At 45.0% G+C, this 18,056-nt stretch overlaps 1 protein-coding gene across 1 annotated transcript in view; it reads left to right on the forward strand.

Annotated features, from left to right (window-relative positions):
* Window positions 1-18,056, forward strand: part of LOC146352263 (uncharacterized) — an 83,140-nt gene that overhangs the window by 51,096 nt on the left and 13,988 nt on the right. Inside the window, exon 5 of the mRNA XM_084829649.1 lies at window positions 17,620-17,767. Within this exon, the coding sequence (XP_084685775.1) occupies window positions 17,620-17,767 (148 nt within the window). The remainder of the gene's footprint in view (window positions 1-17,619; window positions 17,768-18,056) is intronic.

The raw sequence follows: 18,056 nt of genomic DNA on the forward strand, positions 1-18,056 counted from the left end.
TGCAAGTGTTGAATATGGGGTCTTTACCTCCCCCCGCCATGTGACGGGCCCAAACACTCAAAGAAAAATATCCAGTTTCTTTTTGGAGGTGAGGTGGCAGGGCCACACGCGTCCCTATATGTGACATGACACTTATCTTAATTGTTAAAAATAAAACTACTTCATAATAGCAGAAAAATGGGAATGATCTCCACCCTCAGTAAATAAATCACATCCCTTATGAAACAAGAAACAAACGTCATTAAAACTTTGCCCTTGGAAAAGCCCTTTTATTATATCCACTTCCTTCATCAGATTAATTCTATTGAGCAAGAAGGTTGGTGTAAGCATGCTACACTGTAAAAGTTAATAAATGAAAGAAATGCGTAGTGTCCCCAGGTGATTCTTAAAGAGAATTTGGTCTGAGATGGCATAGTGCTTTTTTCCCAGTGCTTATTCTTTATAATTCTTATTTAACAACAACAACATGAGTTTAGTTCTGCAGGGGATTTATCTCAAGTTAAATTAATCTCTCATTGAATTCAGTGTCTGGTCCAAAGGGACTTCTTTCTCAGTATATTGTCAAATAGTTTTGTTGCATTAATATGTTAAAGGGTTGCCTTTGCATTTTTCTGTATTTGAAAACTGATAAACAGAGACTGTTTTATATTATCAAAGTATTATATTTAATATTTCTTGGCACCCAGTTTCCTAAGAAACATTCTTGGGAAGGCCACTTTGAGTCAGAAAGGCTGCAGGGGATCAAAACTACAAATGCTATTATGAACCAGGGATGGGGAAATTCAAAATGGCCTAAAATGAGCTCGGATTTCTAAGAATCGGACCAGCAGAATCCACTCTGGAGTGACCCTCACAGGCTGTGCGGAGTCCGTGGACTTTTGGATGATTTTTTTTACTTTCCCAAAATTTATGCATATAAATTTGTAGGAAAATATGTAAGTTTCTGTTGAGGAAATGTTGAATGGAATGGGGGACAATACACCAAATGTTACATAGTAAGGTAAATTAAGTAAATACTTACGTAAATACCTACATAATTATGCATTTATGCATTTTTCTGCATGACGAAAAAAAAATTCACATCTATCTGTGGACAGACAACAGAACAAAAGGCACCTGACAAACCATGAAACACAGATGGAGCACATTTTATACAGTCCGTACATCCGTATTATGAACTTCACAAAATCTAAAAGGCATAACCTAGTGCCTTCAGATATAAAGACTTTTGAAGCCAGAGTATTTAGAGAAATTATTTTTGATGCTAAAATATGGTGAGGGGCAAATGTCAACTGGTTACAGACAGTTCATACTGTTCTTGTTCTTTTTTAGGTCTATATTTGTGGGAGAATCAAAGCCAGATGATGCTGGCTACTTAGGAGGGATGGATGAAGCTGTCAATTTAGTTTCCCTCAGTTTCTCATTTTTCCAGTCTTAAGTTTAGTTCATTATGAAAATTTGCATGTATTTTATGCACATTTCTCCTAAAACATGCATTTTTGTATGCATTCCTGCCTACTATTACTATACATATATTTTGCAAGCAATTTCCCTAATACAATGCACTTTTGAACATTGTTTCCTGTAATATATGCATTTTTGGTAGGCATTTTTTATTGCAACATTTGAAGGAGCGCAAATTTTGAAGGATTACTGAGATTTGGTTCTCATAGAGTTTCAAAAGTGCAAAGTTAGGTACACATTAAAATGCAAACTGAACAAATTTTTCTGACATCTCTGCTTCTCAGGATGGCTGATGGTGATCCTGCCTTCCTTCTCTGCCTTGCTGCAGCCCAACCTATTATGCAGGGAAATGGCTGGTGGAGATTTGCTTTGGGGCTGAGGTACTCTTGCATCTAACCAGAGTCTCAAGGAGCTATCCAAGGTACTGAGACCTATCCCTACAATGGGTCCAGCACCTTGGATAGCTCCTTGAGACTTCTGAGTGGTTGAAACTAAAACCCAGAATGAAATTCCCACCCCACCAAAACTGGAGCCACCAGCGTCCCTACATCTAACTGGTTTTTCTGGAGGTTGGCAGTCTTGCAACAGATCTCACGTCATCCATCAGGTTGCTGGATGTGGTGCTTGTATACTTTGACAGATCTTTGAGCACTGGTAATCGCAGTATTCACTACCCTGGAGACCATATGTCCAGCCCGACTGCAGTCATGAAGATCCGGGGGGAGGGGTTGAGGTAAGCTTTGCCATGACACTGGTCACAGTGATTCTTTATCATCTTCAAGGCCACTGACACTTCTAGGTGAAGACTGATTGAGTTCTAAACTTTATCAGTCACCCTATAGCTGAAAGCTCTGCAAGCAATGTACAATGTACAATTACAAAATAAAATCCACAAAAGTCAAATAATAAAACATATTGAAACAGTGATCAATTAAAAGCAGCAGAGACCAAAACAAGCACTACAACAACTTCTAAAAATGCCACAGACATAAAATGACTTAAAATAGTGCTGTGCTGAAAAATTTTCTGACATATTTTTGACCATTCCCTTTTAATTTAATAGAAAACACATTGCTTTCAAAAAGAAATGCACTGCAGAAGAGAAGTTCAGAGAAGTTCTCATGGAGTGGTTTGGGGTTCTTGTGCTTACCTTACGTGGTTGAGGAATGTGCACAAGTGTCCCACTTTTCATTTCACAACATCTCTCCATCAACCTGTAGTCTCGTTGGCTTCCCAGATGTCTGTTAAAGCCCAGGGGGAGACGTCATGAGGCAATTCCTCCCAGAGGGCTTTTTCAGATCAGGAAGTGCAGGAAGCCTTAGAAGTGCAGAGCAATGGAAAGATGTATAATAGAAAGATAACACACATGCAGGCCCCTTGGTCACCTGGTGGCGAGTGTGTAAGCTCTAAAACACCACCAAAAATAAATTCAAAATAAATTATAAAATGCCCTGAGGCTGAGACATAAAAATGAAAACCTCTTTCATGTGGGAAGAAAATGTTTCACGGTAGAAGACATTGGAGGACAAACTTCGGAACAGTACTAGCACCACTCCTTCTCTGGAGCTTGATATACAACACTGCCCCCCTCACACCAGTATTATTTTGGAGGATGCAAAATGGGGGCCAGGTAGGAATGTCAGAGAAATCTGCAATGGAACAAAATGAGTTCAGATTTTGATCATTCTGACCTGCAGCAGACTGGCTTTTCCCCTGTCAGTTGGATTCCACCGACTTTTGGACCATTCTTCTAACTTTCCTGATTTTGAAGAAATTTTGTCATTAAAAATATACAAAAACATTAAAAACTGGCCAAAAATGTGCATTTTCCCATAGGCTAATGTGTGGAGATGCACATTTGGGGGGGGGGGGTTTGTACATTGGTGGGGAATTAGCATTTTCACAAGTGTGAATTTGAGCAAATGCATATTTGTTCAAACATGCATTTTTGCAAATTCCGGAACTTTTGAAAATCAGTTTCCATCAATGGCTGCACTGTAGAATGAAAGGCACCTGACAATCCATGAAATACAGATGGAATGGATTGTACACAACCTGTACAGCCCTAGGGCCAGGCTGCCAACACAGTTATCACTTGCAGTTGCAGGCTTGCAGCACAACTCCTCCCTCCCTTAAAAAATAAAAAAAAAACCTTAGGAAAAAAGAAGCTGTGCTACAGCCCTTGTCAATGGTAAGTAGGGATGGTGTGAGCATCTGCTTGGGACACAAAGCCCAGCGAGAAATTGCCGGTTCAGCCTTCCAGATGCCAGTTTGCGGACCCAAGCTCTTGCCTGACTCACCATGTGCTGAGTCGGGCAAGAATGCGGGCGCCCGGTCCCTCAGCAAGCCACCTATTGTCGAGGGGGAAAGAACGGAGCGCCCACTTACTACAGCAGCAGCAGCAGTGTGGGGCAGGCTGGTTATTTTACTTAAGTCTCCTACACTTACATGAAATGCCTGTTCCTCTCTGCTGTCACTGTAGCAAGGATGGGGAAGGAGGAGAGGTGCTACTTTCTTCCCCTCTTGTCCCTGCTACAGCCATGTTGGTGGTGGTGAGGAACAGGCTTGCCATTTTATGTAAGTGTAAGACACTTATGGAAAATGACCAGCTTGTCCCTTGCCACCACTGCTGTAGCAGGTGGGAGTGGAGGGAAGAAGGAAGCACCTCTCCTCTTCTCTCCACCCCCATGCCCAGCTACATTGTTGGCAGGGGTGGGGCAGGACAGGCCGGTTGTTTTACGTAAGTCCCTTACACTTACATAAAACAACCGGCCTGTCCGTTGCCGCCTCCACTGTAGCAGGGGTGGGGGGAGAAGATGGGAGCACCTATCCTTTCCTCCCCCCTCCCAGTGGAAGCAGCGGGGACACCCCTGCAGCCACCCATGCCTCGATGCGAGCCTCCATCTTGTGTAAAAATGACAGCTCGCATCGAGGAGCAGGAGCTGTGGGAATTTCCTGGACTGCTCGCCAAGCCCTCCAGGCATGGTGCAGCCCAGCTCACAGGGGTAGGTGGCGGCAGACACTCTGCAAACACCTGTGCTCAGTGGGTGCAAGTGAGTTCTCACATCCCGAATGGTGAGCCCTACCTGTGTTAGAGTTCTTATCCCCCACCCCACCCAGTTTCTCTGCCCACAAATAGGGTGGAGAATTTTGAGAGGCCATATGTGCACAGCTTTACTCGAAAATGCAGCATAGCAGCAGGAATACAAGGACTGAGAGAATAAAAAAGGTCTTCACCTGGCACTGAAAAGATAACAAAGTAGGTGCCTAGTAGACCTCCCTAGGGATGGTGTTCCATAAGTGGGGAGCTACTACAGTGCATAATCTTGCACTTGACGCCGAGCTAGGTCTGATTTGCTAGGTCTGATTTGATTAGGCATCATGTCTCCTTGCTTCACAGGGATGAGCATGCTGCAGAGTGGGCACACAGGGACCTGCACATGCTTCTTCTAAGCAACAGTGCATTTGGTAACATGTCAGTGCAGAATAGCTGTTCACAAGGGTCACATTTCAGGGTGAGAAAGTCAAGGTGCTTGCAGGATGGTGCTGAGCAGTAGGTCCCTAAATCTGTGAATAGGGATGGACAAACCCACCCCCATCCAGCATTGGTGGGCACCTGCTGAAGTGCTGCCCCCACTTGAGCCTCCCCCCCCCCGGACCCGCACTCAAGCCTCTATGAGCCACCCGCACTCACCTTGGATCCCGTCCGCAGGCGCCCATCATTCATGGACCATTTATGCCTCTTATATTGCATAGATCAAGCTTTCCCAGCCCTAATGTGTACATACTTAATTATGTGCATTTCAACTGACTTGATAGGTATAACTGAGACTTGGTGGGATGACTCTCATGACTGGAATACAGCAATTGAAGGTTATAGCTTGTTCAAAAAGAACAGGAGGAACAGAAAGGGAGGTGGGGTTGTTATGTATGTGAAAAATACATATCTCTGCACAGAAATACAGGAAGATGAGCTTGGAGGCTCCATCGAGAGCATCTGAATCAAAATAAATGGAGCAAAGAATAAAAGGAACCTGGTGGTCAGAGTCTACTACTGGCCACCCAATTAAGGAGAAGACGAGGATGAAACTTTTGAAAACAAATTGCCAAGGTTTTAAGGAAGCATGATGTAGTAGTAACGGGGGAATTCAATTTCCCCGATATTTGTTGGGAGACAAATTCTGCAAAACATGGCCCCTCCAGGAAATTCCTGACTTGTGTGGTGGATAACTTCCTCCTGCAGAAAGTAGAGGAAGGACCTAGAGGATCGGCTATCCTTGACTTCATCCTAACCAACAGAGATGACTTAATGGGTAAAGTAGCAGTTATGGGAACTCTGGCGGAAAGTGACCATGTTATACTTGAGTTCTTGGTTCTAAAGGAAGCAAAAGCCGAGTGTAGCCAAATGCGTACCCTGGATTTTAGGAAAGCTGATTTTAATAAACTCAGAATAATGATCAGTAAGGTCCCATGGCAAGCGACTCTAACGAGAAAAGGAATCCAAGATGGGTGGGAGATTTTAAAAAAGGACATTCTCAAGGCACAATTACAAACAATTCCAACAAGAAGAAAAGGTGGAAGACAACAGAAGAAGCCAATGTGGCTTCACAAAAAGCTTTGAGATGACCTGAAAACAAAAAAGGATACATATAGGAAGTGGAAGGAAGGCCAGTTAACAAAGGAAGAGTACAGGCAAGCAGCACAGAATTGCAGGAATGGCGTCAGGAAGGCCAAAGCCGAGAACAAGCTGAGGTTAGCAAGGGATGCTAAAAACAACAAAAAGGCTTTCTTCAGCTATGTGCATAGTAAAAGGCAGAGGAAAGAAATGGTTGTTCAGCTATTAAATAAGGATGGCAAAACGATAACAGATGACAAAGAAAAGGCAGAGGTGCTCAATTCCTACTTCAGCTTAGTCTTCTCCCAAAAGAGGTTCTATGAGCCCCCTGGCAAAGGCGAAGTACAGGCTGAAGGGACAGGATTGCAGCTTGAGATCAATAGGCATAGGGACAAGGAACACCTAATTACTTTGAATGAGTTCAAATCTCCAGGGCCAGATGGAGTTCAAATCTCCAGGGCACCCTAGAGTAATAAAGGAACTGGGAGAAGAACTCTCAGAACCACTGTCTGTTCTCTTTGAGAAATCGTGGAGGACGGGGGAAGTGCCAGATGACTGGAGGAGGGCTAACGTTGTCCCTATCTTCAAAAAGGGTAAAAAGGAGGAACCTGGGAACTACAGACCAGTCAGTCTGACATCAGTCTAGGGATGTACGAAAGTCACCTTTTCACAGCTTGGATTCAGGTGGGGGGGAGGCGCTCCGTCCCTCCCCCTGGAATCCTCCCTGGGCTGGCTCCACTCCGCCTCTTCCAACCCTAGTATTCTATGATTCTATGATTCTATGAACTACCTCCTTTTCCCATGAAAATAAGCTCGGCACAATGGCAGGCACTCATGGACAGGTCCAGGTGAGTGTGGGGAATGTTCAGGAGAGCATGAGAGGGGCGAGCAAGGCCAGAGGCTCAGCGAGTGCTGTCTGGGGGTTCGGGTGTGGGAGGGGAGCCCGATGGACTCCCAGACCCATTTGGGCATCTGAGTTATCCCTATCTGTGAATTCCAAGGTGGCTGGATCCAGTGAAGGGTGGATGGGGGAAGAACTCGACCCAAATTGTAATCTGAACTGATGTAGTCTTGCTCTCCTTCCCTAGTAGTTAGAGCACTCCCAGAGCAGCATTCATGTGCCAGGGAACCAGGAAAATTTAATTCTCCAGATTCATTGTAAGAAATCAGGCACACTCGAGAGCTACTTTTCCCAGAGGCTCTGGCACCTGGACTGCTGCTATGGTAATATTCCAGCCACCATGGATAGAGTTGCCCAAAACACCCCTGATATTGTCTGTTTGGGAGAGAGGAAAGGGGCAGTAGGGCAGGCTTTAGGGGCCTGTGGGAGGTTGAGGGGGACAGGCCCTAAATCACATCACCAGAAGTGTGACTTAAGGTCCAAATTCAGAATTGGGCTAAAAAATATATGTTTTGTGAAATAGCTTACTTTGCTAAGAAAAGGGGAATTCACCTGTCATAATGTTGTTGCCTCTTGGATGAAAAAAGACTGTACCGCGCTAGTAGTAAGACAACCATTACCCCTGGCTAAACTGAAGAATGGCAATGTTATTGTTGCAAAGGAGAAAATTAAACACAGAATGAAAGATCTAGCTGTCCAGAAGACCAGGACTTTATCAATACTTTGAGAATCTCTCAATAGTATTGTGTTCTAAAATTATATTATGATACCACAGCATCTCTGTTCTAACTGACCAGTTTTCCTTTGAGGATGCATTTCTGTCTCTTCGCTTTCCATTCATGCCATCTGGTTATCTGCAAATATACCTGCAAAAAAGACCTCTTAGTTGTGTTCTGGAGAGAATCTTGTCCATTATAAGTTGCATGGTGTTTTATTGTCTTACATGGACAAATATTTTTTTGCAGAAATGGTCAATATCTCAGTAACTAAATTCATTTGTGAAGATAAGAGTAGGCAGTGAATATGTTATCCTGAACTGATGTGGTAAACATGAGGCTCTCTCAAGCGTCCTTTGCATTGGTAGTACAAAAGATAAAGATTAGAAATAAGTTTGCTGCATAGCATCTGGTTAGGTACTGTGCAGACCAATCTTACTAATGTTTTATAGGCCACTCAACATCTGGTGCTTTTATTATTAGTTTGTTTTTACATTGTTAACTATATAGCTGGTTTTATGTTTTCATTTATATATTGGGTATTGTATGCTGTCTTCAAAGCCTAAAAATTGTTTCTCAGTTTTGTAGTGATCAATGGTCATAAGAAATAAAGAATGCTGACTGACCGATCTCATTCTAAGTACCAAGTTCCCCATTCACTACTGAATAGACTATTCAAATTCTGGCCTGGTGAGCTTCTAATAAGATGCTCCCTCATTCTGAAATTAGCACATATTTATACTTTTTTGTGAAGAAATTACTTCATAGCTAATTTAATGTTGTTGTTGTTGTTGTTCAGTAGCTAGGTCGTGTCTGACTCTTCGTGACCCCATGGACCATAGCACGCCAGGCCTTCCTGTCCTCTGCTCTCTCCCGGAACATGCTTAAGTTCATATTCATTGCATCAGTGATGCTATCTAACCATCTCATCCTCTGCCGTCCCCTTCTCCTTTTGCCTTCAATCTTTCCCAGCATCAGGGTCCAATTTAATCTACTGTCCCATAAATTAAGGCTCACAGTCTTAATTATCTCATTGTTATTAAACATTCTTTAAACAATTAGAACATACAAAAAGGGTCAGACATACACCTTTCAGGCTAGAAATGATAAATTTTGAATGATACCCTTGAGCCTTACTCAAAATGTGCCAATTAAACCTAAATATATAATTTTTTCTAGGCATCTACATATATATCAAACTTTTTGATGTGTATACCTTACATAATATTTTTTTTGCTCAGTAACTGATAAGAAAACACTTTAAGTGCATTTTTGACCTGGAATAATACAGTCTCACACCTGTTCACTATTCAAAAAACATTTTGGCCGAAGTGATAGTGCTTTAACTCAGCATTTTCACTTTGGATACCATCCAGGTCAACTTTACCATGATGAACCAGCTGGTGTCTCTGTGTTGTTTTCCCTTCAGTACAATTACTACTTTTCGCTTATTTACCTTTTTTAATTCTTAATTATTTATCTTTAATATTTGGCATTTACATTTCATAATAAGACATCCTATATTATTTTTTAGAAGGTGGAACATTTTTTTCAATAGTCTTCCCAGCAAGTCTAATAAAGCAAAATCAGCTATTTTCTAAAAATCCAGGACATTTGGATAACCACATTTTGAAGTAAATGTATAATACACATTACTATCTAAAGAAAACCCTATAAGACCCTTAAATCCAGTGTATAACATTACCTGATTGCACCACTGTCTTCAGCATTGCAAATGTCTTGAAAACAAACTTTAGTATTCCTTGACTGTCTGAGAAGTAACACAGTTGTAAAGGGGAGGAAGTATTCTTTTTCTAGATATTAAAAAACAAAACACCACACCTTGGACTTGCCCTTCCAACCTCATGGGTTATCACAGAATGTTCTACACAATAGGATCTCATACCTGCAACAGTATTAGACTCTGCACAAGACACAGAAAAGTAGGTTAGCTTTTCTCTTTTTTAAACTGATACATGTCAGGAACATCTATACTTGTTCATTTTCCAGTTCAGGGGTTAAAAAATGAGACATAATTTGCTTCAGAGGCACCATTTAGAAAGAAAGGCATAGAATGATTGAATAGTAGGGTGGGAAGGGGCCTACGAGACCATTGAGTCCAACCCCCTGCTCAATGCAGGAATCCAAGTCAGAGCATCCCCAACAGATGGCTGTCTGGCATCATCTTGAATGTCCCCAGTGTGGGAGAGCCCACTACCGCCCTGGGTAATTGGTTCCATTGTCGTATTGCTCTAACAGTCAAGATGTTTTTCCTGATGTTCAGCTGGAATCTGGCTTCCTGTAACTTGAGCCCATTATTCCATGTCCTGCACTCTGGGATGATCAAGAAGAGATCCTGGTCTTCCTCTCTGTGGCAACCTTTCAAGTACTTGAAGAGCGCTATTGTATCTCCCCTCAGTCTTCTCTTCTCAAGGCTAAACATGCCCAGTTCTTTCAGGCTCTCTTCATAGGGCTTTATTTCCAGGCCCCTGATCATCTTTGTTGCTCTCCTCTGAACCCTCTCCAGTTTGTCTGAATCCTTCTTAAACTGCGGTGCCCAGAACTGGACACAGTACTCCAGATGAGGCCTAACCAGTGCTGAGTAGAGGGGAACTAGTACTTCCCAGGATTTGGAAGCTATGCTTCTATTAATGCAGCCCAAAATAGCATTTGCCTTTTTTGCAGCCACATTGTTGGCTCATATTCAACTTGTGATCTACCACAATTCCAAGATCCTTCTTGCTTGTGGTGTTGTTGAGCCACATATGCCCCATCTTGTAACTGTGCATTTGGTTTCTTTTTCCTAGGTGCAGAACTTGGCATTTATCCCGATTAAATTTCATACTGCTGTTTTCTGCCCAATGCTCCAGTCTATCAAGATCGCTTTGACCGCCCAATTTCGTGTCATCTGCAAATTTGATTAGCATTCCCTAGAACTCCTCCTCCAAGTCATTAATAAAAATGTTGAAGAGCACTGGGCCCAGGACAGAGCCCTGTGGTACCCCGCTTGTTACCTCTCCCCAGTTTGAGAAGATCCCATTGATAAACACTCTTTGAGTCTGATTCTGTAGCCAACTGTGGATCCACCGGATCGTTGTTTCATCTAGCCCACTTTGAACTATTTGTTCATCAGCATATCATGGGGCACTTTGCCGAAAGCTGTGTTGAAGTCAAGATATATTATGTCCACAGCATTCCCACGGTCCACAAGGGAGGTTACCTGATCAAAAAATGGGACCAGATTCATCTGGCAGGATTTGTACTTGATCTATGTTGGCTTTGAGTAATCACTAGGGATGGCGGAGAATTTCTCCCTGAAACTTCGGGGGGCCGAGCGCCAACGTGTTCGGCCCCCCGAACAAGTTTCGCGGAGAAATCCTCCGCCCCCCGCCCCCCCCGGGACGGGACTTACCTTCCCTGAATGTCCCTCCCGGCGGCGGGTCCGGCTGGCGGTTCGTCCGGTGTTCGAGCGGGGCGGGAGCGGCAGCCGGTCTTTCGACCGGCTGCCGCCCCCGCCATTGCAATGAAAGAAAAAAAAAAAGTCCCCTGATAGGCTACGTGACGATTCACGTAGCCTATCACGACAAGATTTGCAAAGTCAGCCGTGATAGGCTACGTGAATCGTCACGTAGCCTATCACGGGTGACTTAAAAAAAAAAAAAAAAGGGTGTACGGATAATGGCGGCCCCCATAGGGAGCCGCCATTCCCGTTCCTTATTTGGTCGCTGTAGTCTACGTCAATGTTTACATAGACTACGGCGAAAATAAGGGCAACGCTATTTGCGTTGCCCTTATTTTCGCCGTAGTCTACGTAAACATTGACGTAGACTACAGCAACTAAATAAGGAACGCGAATGGCGGCTCCCTATGGGGGCCGCCATTCGCGTACGCGCTTTTTTTTTTTTAAAGTCACCCGTGATAGGCTACGTGATGATTCACGTAGCCTATCACGGCTGACTTTCCAGATCTAGCCATGATAGGCAATGTGAATCGTCACGTAGCCTATCAGGGGACGTTTTTTTTATTTTTTTTTACTTTCGTGTTCGCGGCCGGGCGAGGCGGGAAGCCTCCTCCCCGGCCTGAATTTCGGCCGGGCGAGGCGGGAAGCCTTCCCCCCCCGGCCTGAACTTCGCGGGGGGAGCAGCGAAGCGCTCCCCCCCACCGCGAAAAAGCTGCGAGAAAAGGTAAGTGACTTTCGTTCACCCCTAGTAATCACTGCATTGTTTTCAAGGTACTTACAGACTGATTGCTTTATCATCTGCTCCTGAATTTTCCCATGGATTGATATCAGACTGAGTGGTCTGTAGTTCCCAGGTTCCTCCTTTTTACCCTTTTTGAAGATAGGGAAAACATTAGCCCTCCTCCAGTCAGCTGGCACTTCACCCGTCCTCTACAATTTCTCAAAGAGAACAGACAGTGGTTCTGAGAGTTCTTCTCCCAGTTCCTTTATTACTCTAGGGTGCCCTGGAGATTTGAACTCCATCTGGCCCTGGAGATTTGAACTCATTCAAAGTAATTAGGTGTTCCTTGTCCCTATGCCTATCGATCTCAAGCTGCAATCCTGTCCCTTCAGCCTGTACTTCGCCTTTGCCAGGGGGCTCATAGACTCTCTTTTGGGAGAAGACTGAGCCAAAGTAGGAACTGAGCACCCCTGCCTTTTCTTTGTCGTCTGTAGGGATGGCAGAGAATTCTGCCATGGATCACGGTTAGGGATGGCGGAGAATTTCTCCCTGAAACTTCGGGGGGCCGAGCGCCAACGTGTTCGGCCCCCCGAACAATTTTCGGGGAGAAATCCTCCGCACCCCCCCGCACCCCGCACCCCCCCCCCGGGATGGGACTTATCTTTCCTGAATGTCCCTCCCGGCGGCGGGTCCGGCTGGCGGTTCGTCTGGTGTTCGAGCGGGGCGGGAGCGGCAGCTGGTCTTTCGACCGGCTGCCGCCCCCGCCATTGCAATCAAAGAAAAAAAAAAAAACGTCCCCTGATAGGCTACGTGACAATTCACGTACCCTATCACGGCTAGATTTGCAAAGTCAGCCGTGATAGGCTACGTGAATCGTCACGTAGCCTATGACGGGTGACTTTAAAAAAAAAAAAGAGTGTACGGATAATGGCGGCCCCCATAGGGAGCCGCCATTCCCGTTCCTTATTTGGTCGCTGTAGTCTACGTAAATGTTTACGTAGACTACGGCGAAAATAAGGGCAACGCTATTTGCGTTGCCCTTATTTTCGCCGTAGTCTACGTAAACATTTACGTAGACTACAGCAACTAAATAAGGAACGCGAATGGCGGCTCCCTATGGGGGCCGCCATTCGCGTATGTGCTTTTTTTTTTTTTTTTTTAAGTCACCCGTGATAGGCTACGTGACGATTCACGTAGCCTATCAAGGGATTTTTTTTGTGTTTTTTTTTACTTTCGTGTTCGCGGCCGGGCGAGGCAGTAAGCCTCCTCCCTGGCCTGAATTTTGGCCGGGCGAGGCGGGAAGCCTCCCCCCCGGCCTGAATTTCGGCCGGGCGAGGGGGGAAGCCTCCCCCCCCGGCCTGAACTTCGCGGGGGGAGCAGCGAAGCGCTCCCCCCCACCGCGAACAAGCTGCGAGAAAAGGTAAGTGACTTTCGTCCACCCCTAATCACAGTGAGGCCGAATGCCAGTGCATTCGGCCCCCTGAAATCTGTGGCGGAACGGCCTGCCCCCCCACCTCCCCACGGATCCCCCCCGGGATGAGACTTACCTGGGGCGGATCTTCCGGGCAGTGGCGGCTCTGGCGGCAGCTCCAGCGGTAGCTTTGGCGGCGACAGCTGGTCTTCCAACTGGCTGCCGCCACCGCCATTTGCAGGTTTGTTTGTTTTTTTTACAGAGACGTGATAGGCTACATAAGTTTTTACGTAGCCTAAAACGTCTGGGTAAAAAAAAAATGGCGTATGCAAATGGCGGCGGCCATAGCCGCCGCCGTTTGCGTACACGGTTGTTGTTGTTTTTTCCACAGAGCCCTCCATGGCCGGAAATCTTGCTGCGGATGGCTCTGGCCTGGCTGGGCCTGGATGGCTGCTCCGCCGAGCTGCTGCGGAGCACAGCCGGCCATGTAGGATTCCGGGGGGGAGGAATGGAGCTCCTTCCCCCCCATAAACATAATCCGCGAAAGGTAAGTGACTTTCGTGCATCCCTAGTCATCTGTTATCATTTTGCAATCCTTATTTAATAGCTGAACCACCATTTCTTTCCTCTGCATTTTACTATGCACATAGCTGAAGAAAGCTTTTTTGTTGCTTTAAGCATCCCTCGCTAACCTCAGCCCGTTCTCAGCTTTGGCCTTCCTGATACCATCCCTGCAATTCTGTGCTACCTGCTTGTATTCTTCCTTTGTAGCTTGGCCTTCCTTCCACTTCCTATATGTGTCCTTTTTTGTTTTCAGGTCATCTCAAAGCTTTTTGTGAAGCCACATTGGCTTCTTCTGTTGTCCTCCACCTTTTCTTCTTGTTGGAATTGTTTGTAATTGTGCCTTGCGAATGTCCTTTTTTAAAAGCTCCCACCCATCTTGGACTCCTTTTCTTCAAAATCTGATGCAATTTCTTCATAGCTCCGCTTGGCAGTATCATTTGTTCCCACATGGATGAGAAGAAAGGGATACCTGTCAGTGGGCTTTATGAGCACAGGCAACCCTTCAGGCACATCTCTAAACTGTCCTGCCAGGAGACAGCATAGCTGGCAAGTCCACGGGTCTTCTCGACATACTTGAGTTTCAATCCCACACAACAAGGAGTCTCCCACTACTACTACTCTTCTCTTCTTGTTGTTGTAGGCCTGGGTTTCATTGCCTCTGCTTGACTGACCTTCAGCCTCTTGCTCACTCTCATGCAGATTCCCCTTTAATTCTTCCTCTGCAGGCTGTCGTCCAGTCTCATCTTCAAGTACCTGGAAACGGTTCCATAGATCCACTGCTTCCACTGGTGCAGAGTGGCTTCTAGTTCTTCTGCTCCTGTCACCCTTTTCCAAGGAGTTTCCTCTACTTCATTTTTCCTCACCTCAGCATTTCCTACTTCTGCCCCAGCTTGCTGTTGCTCTTCAAGCTTCTGTACTTTGCTTTGCTGCTGTAGTTCCACCATTCTGTCCAGGAACTCTTCATGTTCTCTTATTCCCTGGAGGGTCAACAATCGCTGCTCCAGTCCTCTTACTTTTTCTTCCAGCAGTGTGATGAACTGGCACTTGTTTCACCTGTAGGCCATGTTGTTCTCAGGCAAGAAAACAAACATGGCACACACCTTGCAGGTCACCATGACTGGAGAGTCTTGTCCTTCCATAGCCTCTTTTCCCTTTCTGTGTCTAGCTTTCTGATAGTTCTAGTGTAGCCTGTACCTGGTCCTCTGCTCACTGGATGTTAAAAACAGAGTCCTACTGGTATGGAAGTGTGTGTTACAAGGCAAATATTTTTTTTTTAAAAAGGGGGGGAAGTATTTTTTTAAAATGTTAGGGGCCTCCCCCTTGACCCGCCCTTCTGAACTCCCCTGGCCAACTTCTATTTGGTCCCCCTGTCCGCTTGCTCTGATTGCTCGCTCTCTGGGAGCTTGCTTGCTTGCTTTTATAGTCCCTAGACCAGCTGGAGCAGCTTCCTCTATTCTGTTCTGCTCAGCTAGGAGGCGGGAACCAGACTGAAACTTCCTGCCCACGCAGCTGCTGGGAGTACTCAGGCCACACACCCTCAATTTGGTTGGAGCTCTCAGGAGCACCTTGTCAGCTCACAGCCACGCAGAAGGAAAAGGACAGCTCCCTGGGCTTCCTCCAGCCCACTTACCTCTTTACCTTTGTCTCCTTTCCACTGCAACTCCCCTGGCCAACTTCTGTTTGCTCCTCCTGTTTGCTCCCCCTGTTCGCTCGCTCTGATTGCTCACTCTCTGGGACCTTGCTTGCTTTTATAGTCCCTAGACCAGCTGGAGCAGCTTCCTCTGCATATTCTCCCTTCTGTATTTCAGACCAAATATTTCTGAGGAATATCTCTGGCTAATATTAGTTTTAACAAATAAGCACAAACAATGCTCTCAAAATATACCTTTAAAAAAATAAGGCTGTGAAGTAAACACATTTACCTGGCAATAAGTCCAACTGAACTCAGAGGGGGCATACTTCTGTGTAGTGATGTATAGGATTGTACTGTTAATCCACTGTTAATCTTCTTGCATCCAAGAGTCTTCGAACTTTGTTGTAATTCTTAACCTTTCCCATTTTAATCTCTTTGTTTCCTCTAACTAAAGTCTAAAGCGGTGTCCCTAGTGTGCTTGTGTGGTTGTTGAAAATTTCTGTGCAAAGACTTCACAGGTAGAACATTACTGGCCTTTCTGATTCAAGCAGGGTCACAAAATACAATAACGGTGTTTCAAAAAACAAACGGAGAAAGACATCCTGAATGTCACAATCTCCAACCTGCTTATTGGTCATGTCAGCACTAGAAAAACTACGTAAGATAAACTTCTGAGTTTCTCATGGATTATGATAAATTTCTAGTGTTAATATTCCATGCCTGAAACAACTTATCTCAAAACAAAGCATACCAGAATATATGAAATGAAGCTAAATATATGAATTGTCCTCAAATTTAATTTTTGTTTTTTGAATTTTAAATGTGAAAATTTCCCTCACAATTTGAATTCACACATGTTGGCTTGTCATCGTTTCTTTTCTTTTTAAAGGCACAGCAACAAGTGTGCATTTTTGGCAGGGATCAAATATCACAGTATTTAATATTACAGTTGCAGTTTCAATAGTCTAAAACATCTGTGATGGAAGTGAATTTGCACAGTCTGATAATGTTTCTCAGCTCGTTTCTAAGACACTTAGCTAGGTTTTTGGTATCTTCAGAGAAGATACTAAATTGAGTTCCAAATTATGATAACATCTTGTTTCTGTAGGCATAATAATATATGTACAATTTGAGTCATTTAATTAGTTTACAGTTTATATGGAACAATTTTAACAAAATATTCTAATTTGTACATTAGCTGAATACAAATGAATATTCATGAAGTGAAAACTGCGATCCGCAGTGTCTTTAAATATATTACTTCCCTCTTTGCAGCATATACTTTCAACTTATCAGAAGTGGTTGAATTTGTATTGACAAGTTAGTTAGTTTTTTTTCCTGAAAATGTGGCAAATGGTTTATGCTATGGGATTAGGGATGTACGAAAGTGACTTACCTATTGAGGATTATGTTGATGGTGGGGGGGAGGCGTTCCGTCCCTCCCCCTGGAATCCTGGCTGGGGGGGGGAGGCACTCCGTTCCTCCCACTGGAATCCTCGAACGGCTGGCTGTGCTCCACTGCAGCTCTGCGGAGCAGCCAGCCAGGCCCGGCCAGGCCCGGCCCGGCCAGGCCAGAGCCGTCCGCAGCCGGATTTCCGGCCGCGGAGGGCTCTGGGTAAAACAAAAAACTGCGTACGCAAATGGCAGCGGCTACGGCCACCGCCATTTGCGTTCCTTCTTTTTGGCCGTCTTAATCTACATAAATATTTACGTAGACTATGATGGCGAAAATCAAGGGGAATGCAAAAAGCGTAGCGGGCGCTATTTGCGTCCCTTTTTGATTCCCCGTTTTAGCCTACGTAAATCTTTACATAGGCTAAAAAGGGGAATCCAAAGGGGACGCAAATAGTGCCCACTACGCTATTTGCTTTCCCCTTTATTTTCGCCATCATAGTCTATATAAATATTTACATAGATTAAGACTGTAAAAAGAAGGAACGCAAATGGCGGTGGCCGTAGCCACCGCCATTTGCGTACACGGGTTTTGTTTTGTTTTTAAACCCACCCAACCATGATAGGCTACGTAAAGATTTACGTAGCCTATCACATATTTTTTTTTTAAACCTAGCCATGAAAGGCTACGTAAATCTTTATGTAGCCTATCACGTCTTTTTTTTTTTTTTTTTTACACAAGCCTGGAAATGGCGGTGGTGGCAGCTGGTCGGAAGACCGGCCGCCGGAGCCGCCGCCGGAGCCGCCGCCGGAGCCACCGCTGGAGCCGCCGCCGGAGCCACCGCTGGAGCCGCTGCCGGAGCCGCCGCCACCTGGAAGATCCACACCAGGTGAGTCTCGTCCCAGGGGGGATCCGCAAGGGGGCAGGCCGTTCTGCCACAGAGTTCAGGGGGCTGAATGTACTGGCATTTGGCCTCACCGAGATCCGTGGCAGAATTCTCTGACATCCCTATATGGGATAACAACAGCAGAACTGGACAACAACCACCCGTTTGACCAACATACCTTTAAAAACAAGTTGAAAAAGAGTTGCTACATTCTATATGACTTTTAAGCAGGAGCATCTGTACAGCCTTATTCAAGGTGATTAATTATCTATTGCAACAGGGGTGGGGAACC

This window comes from Heloderma suspectum, chromosome 2 (genome assembly GCF_057233095.1).
Source record: "Heloderma suspectum isolate Gila_16-S chromosome 2, 16-S_ref, whole genome shotgun sequence".
NCBI classification, from domain to species: Eukaryota; Metazoa; Chordata; class Lepidosauria; order Squamata; family Helodermatidae; genus Heloderma; species Heloderma suspectum.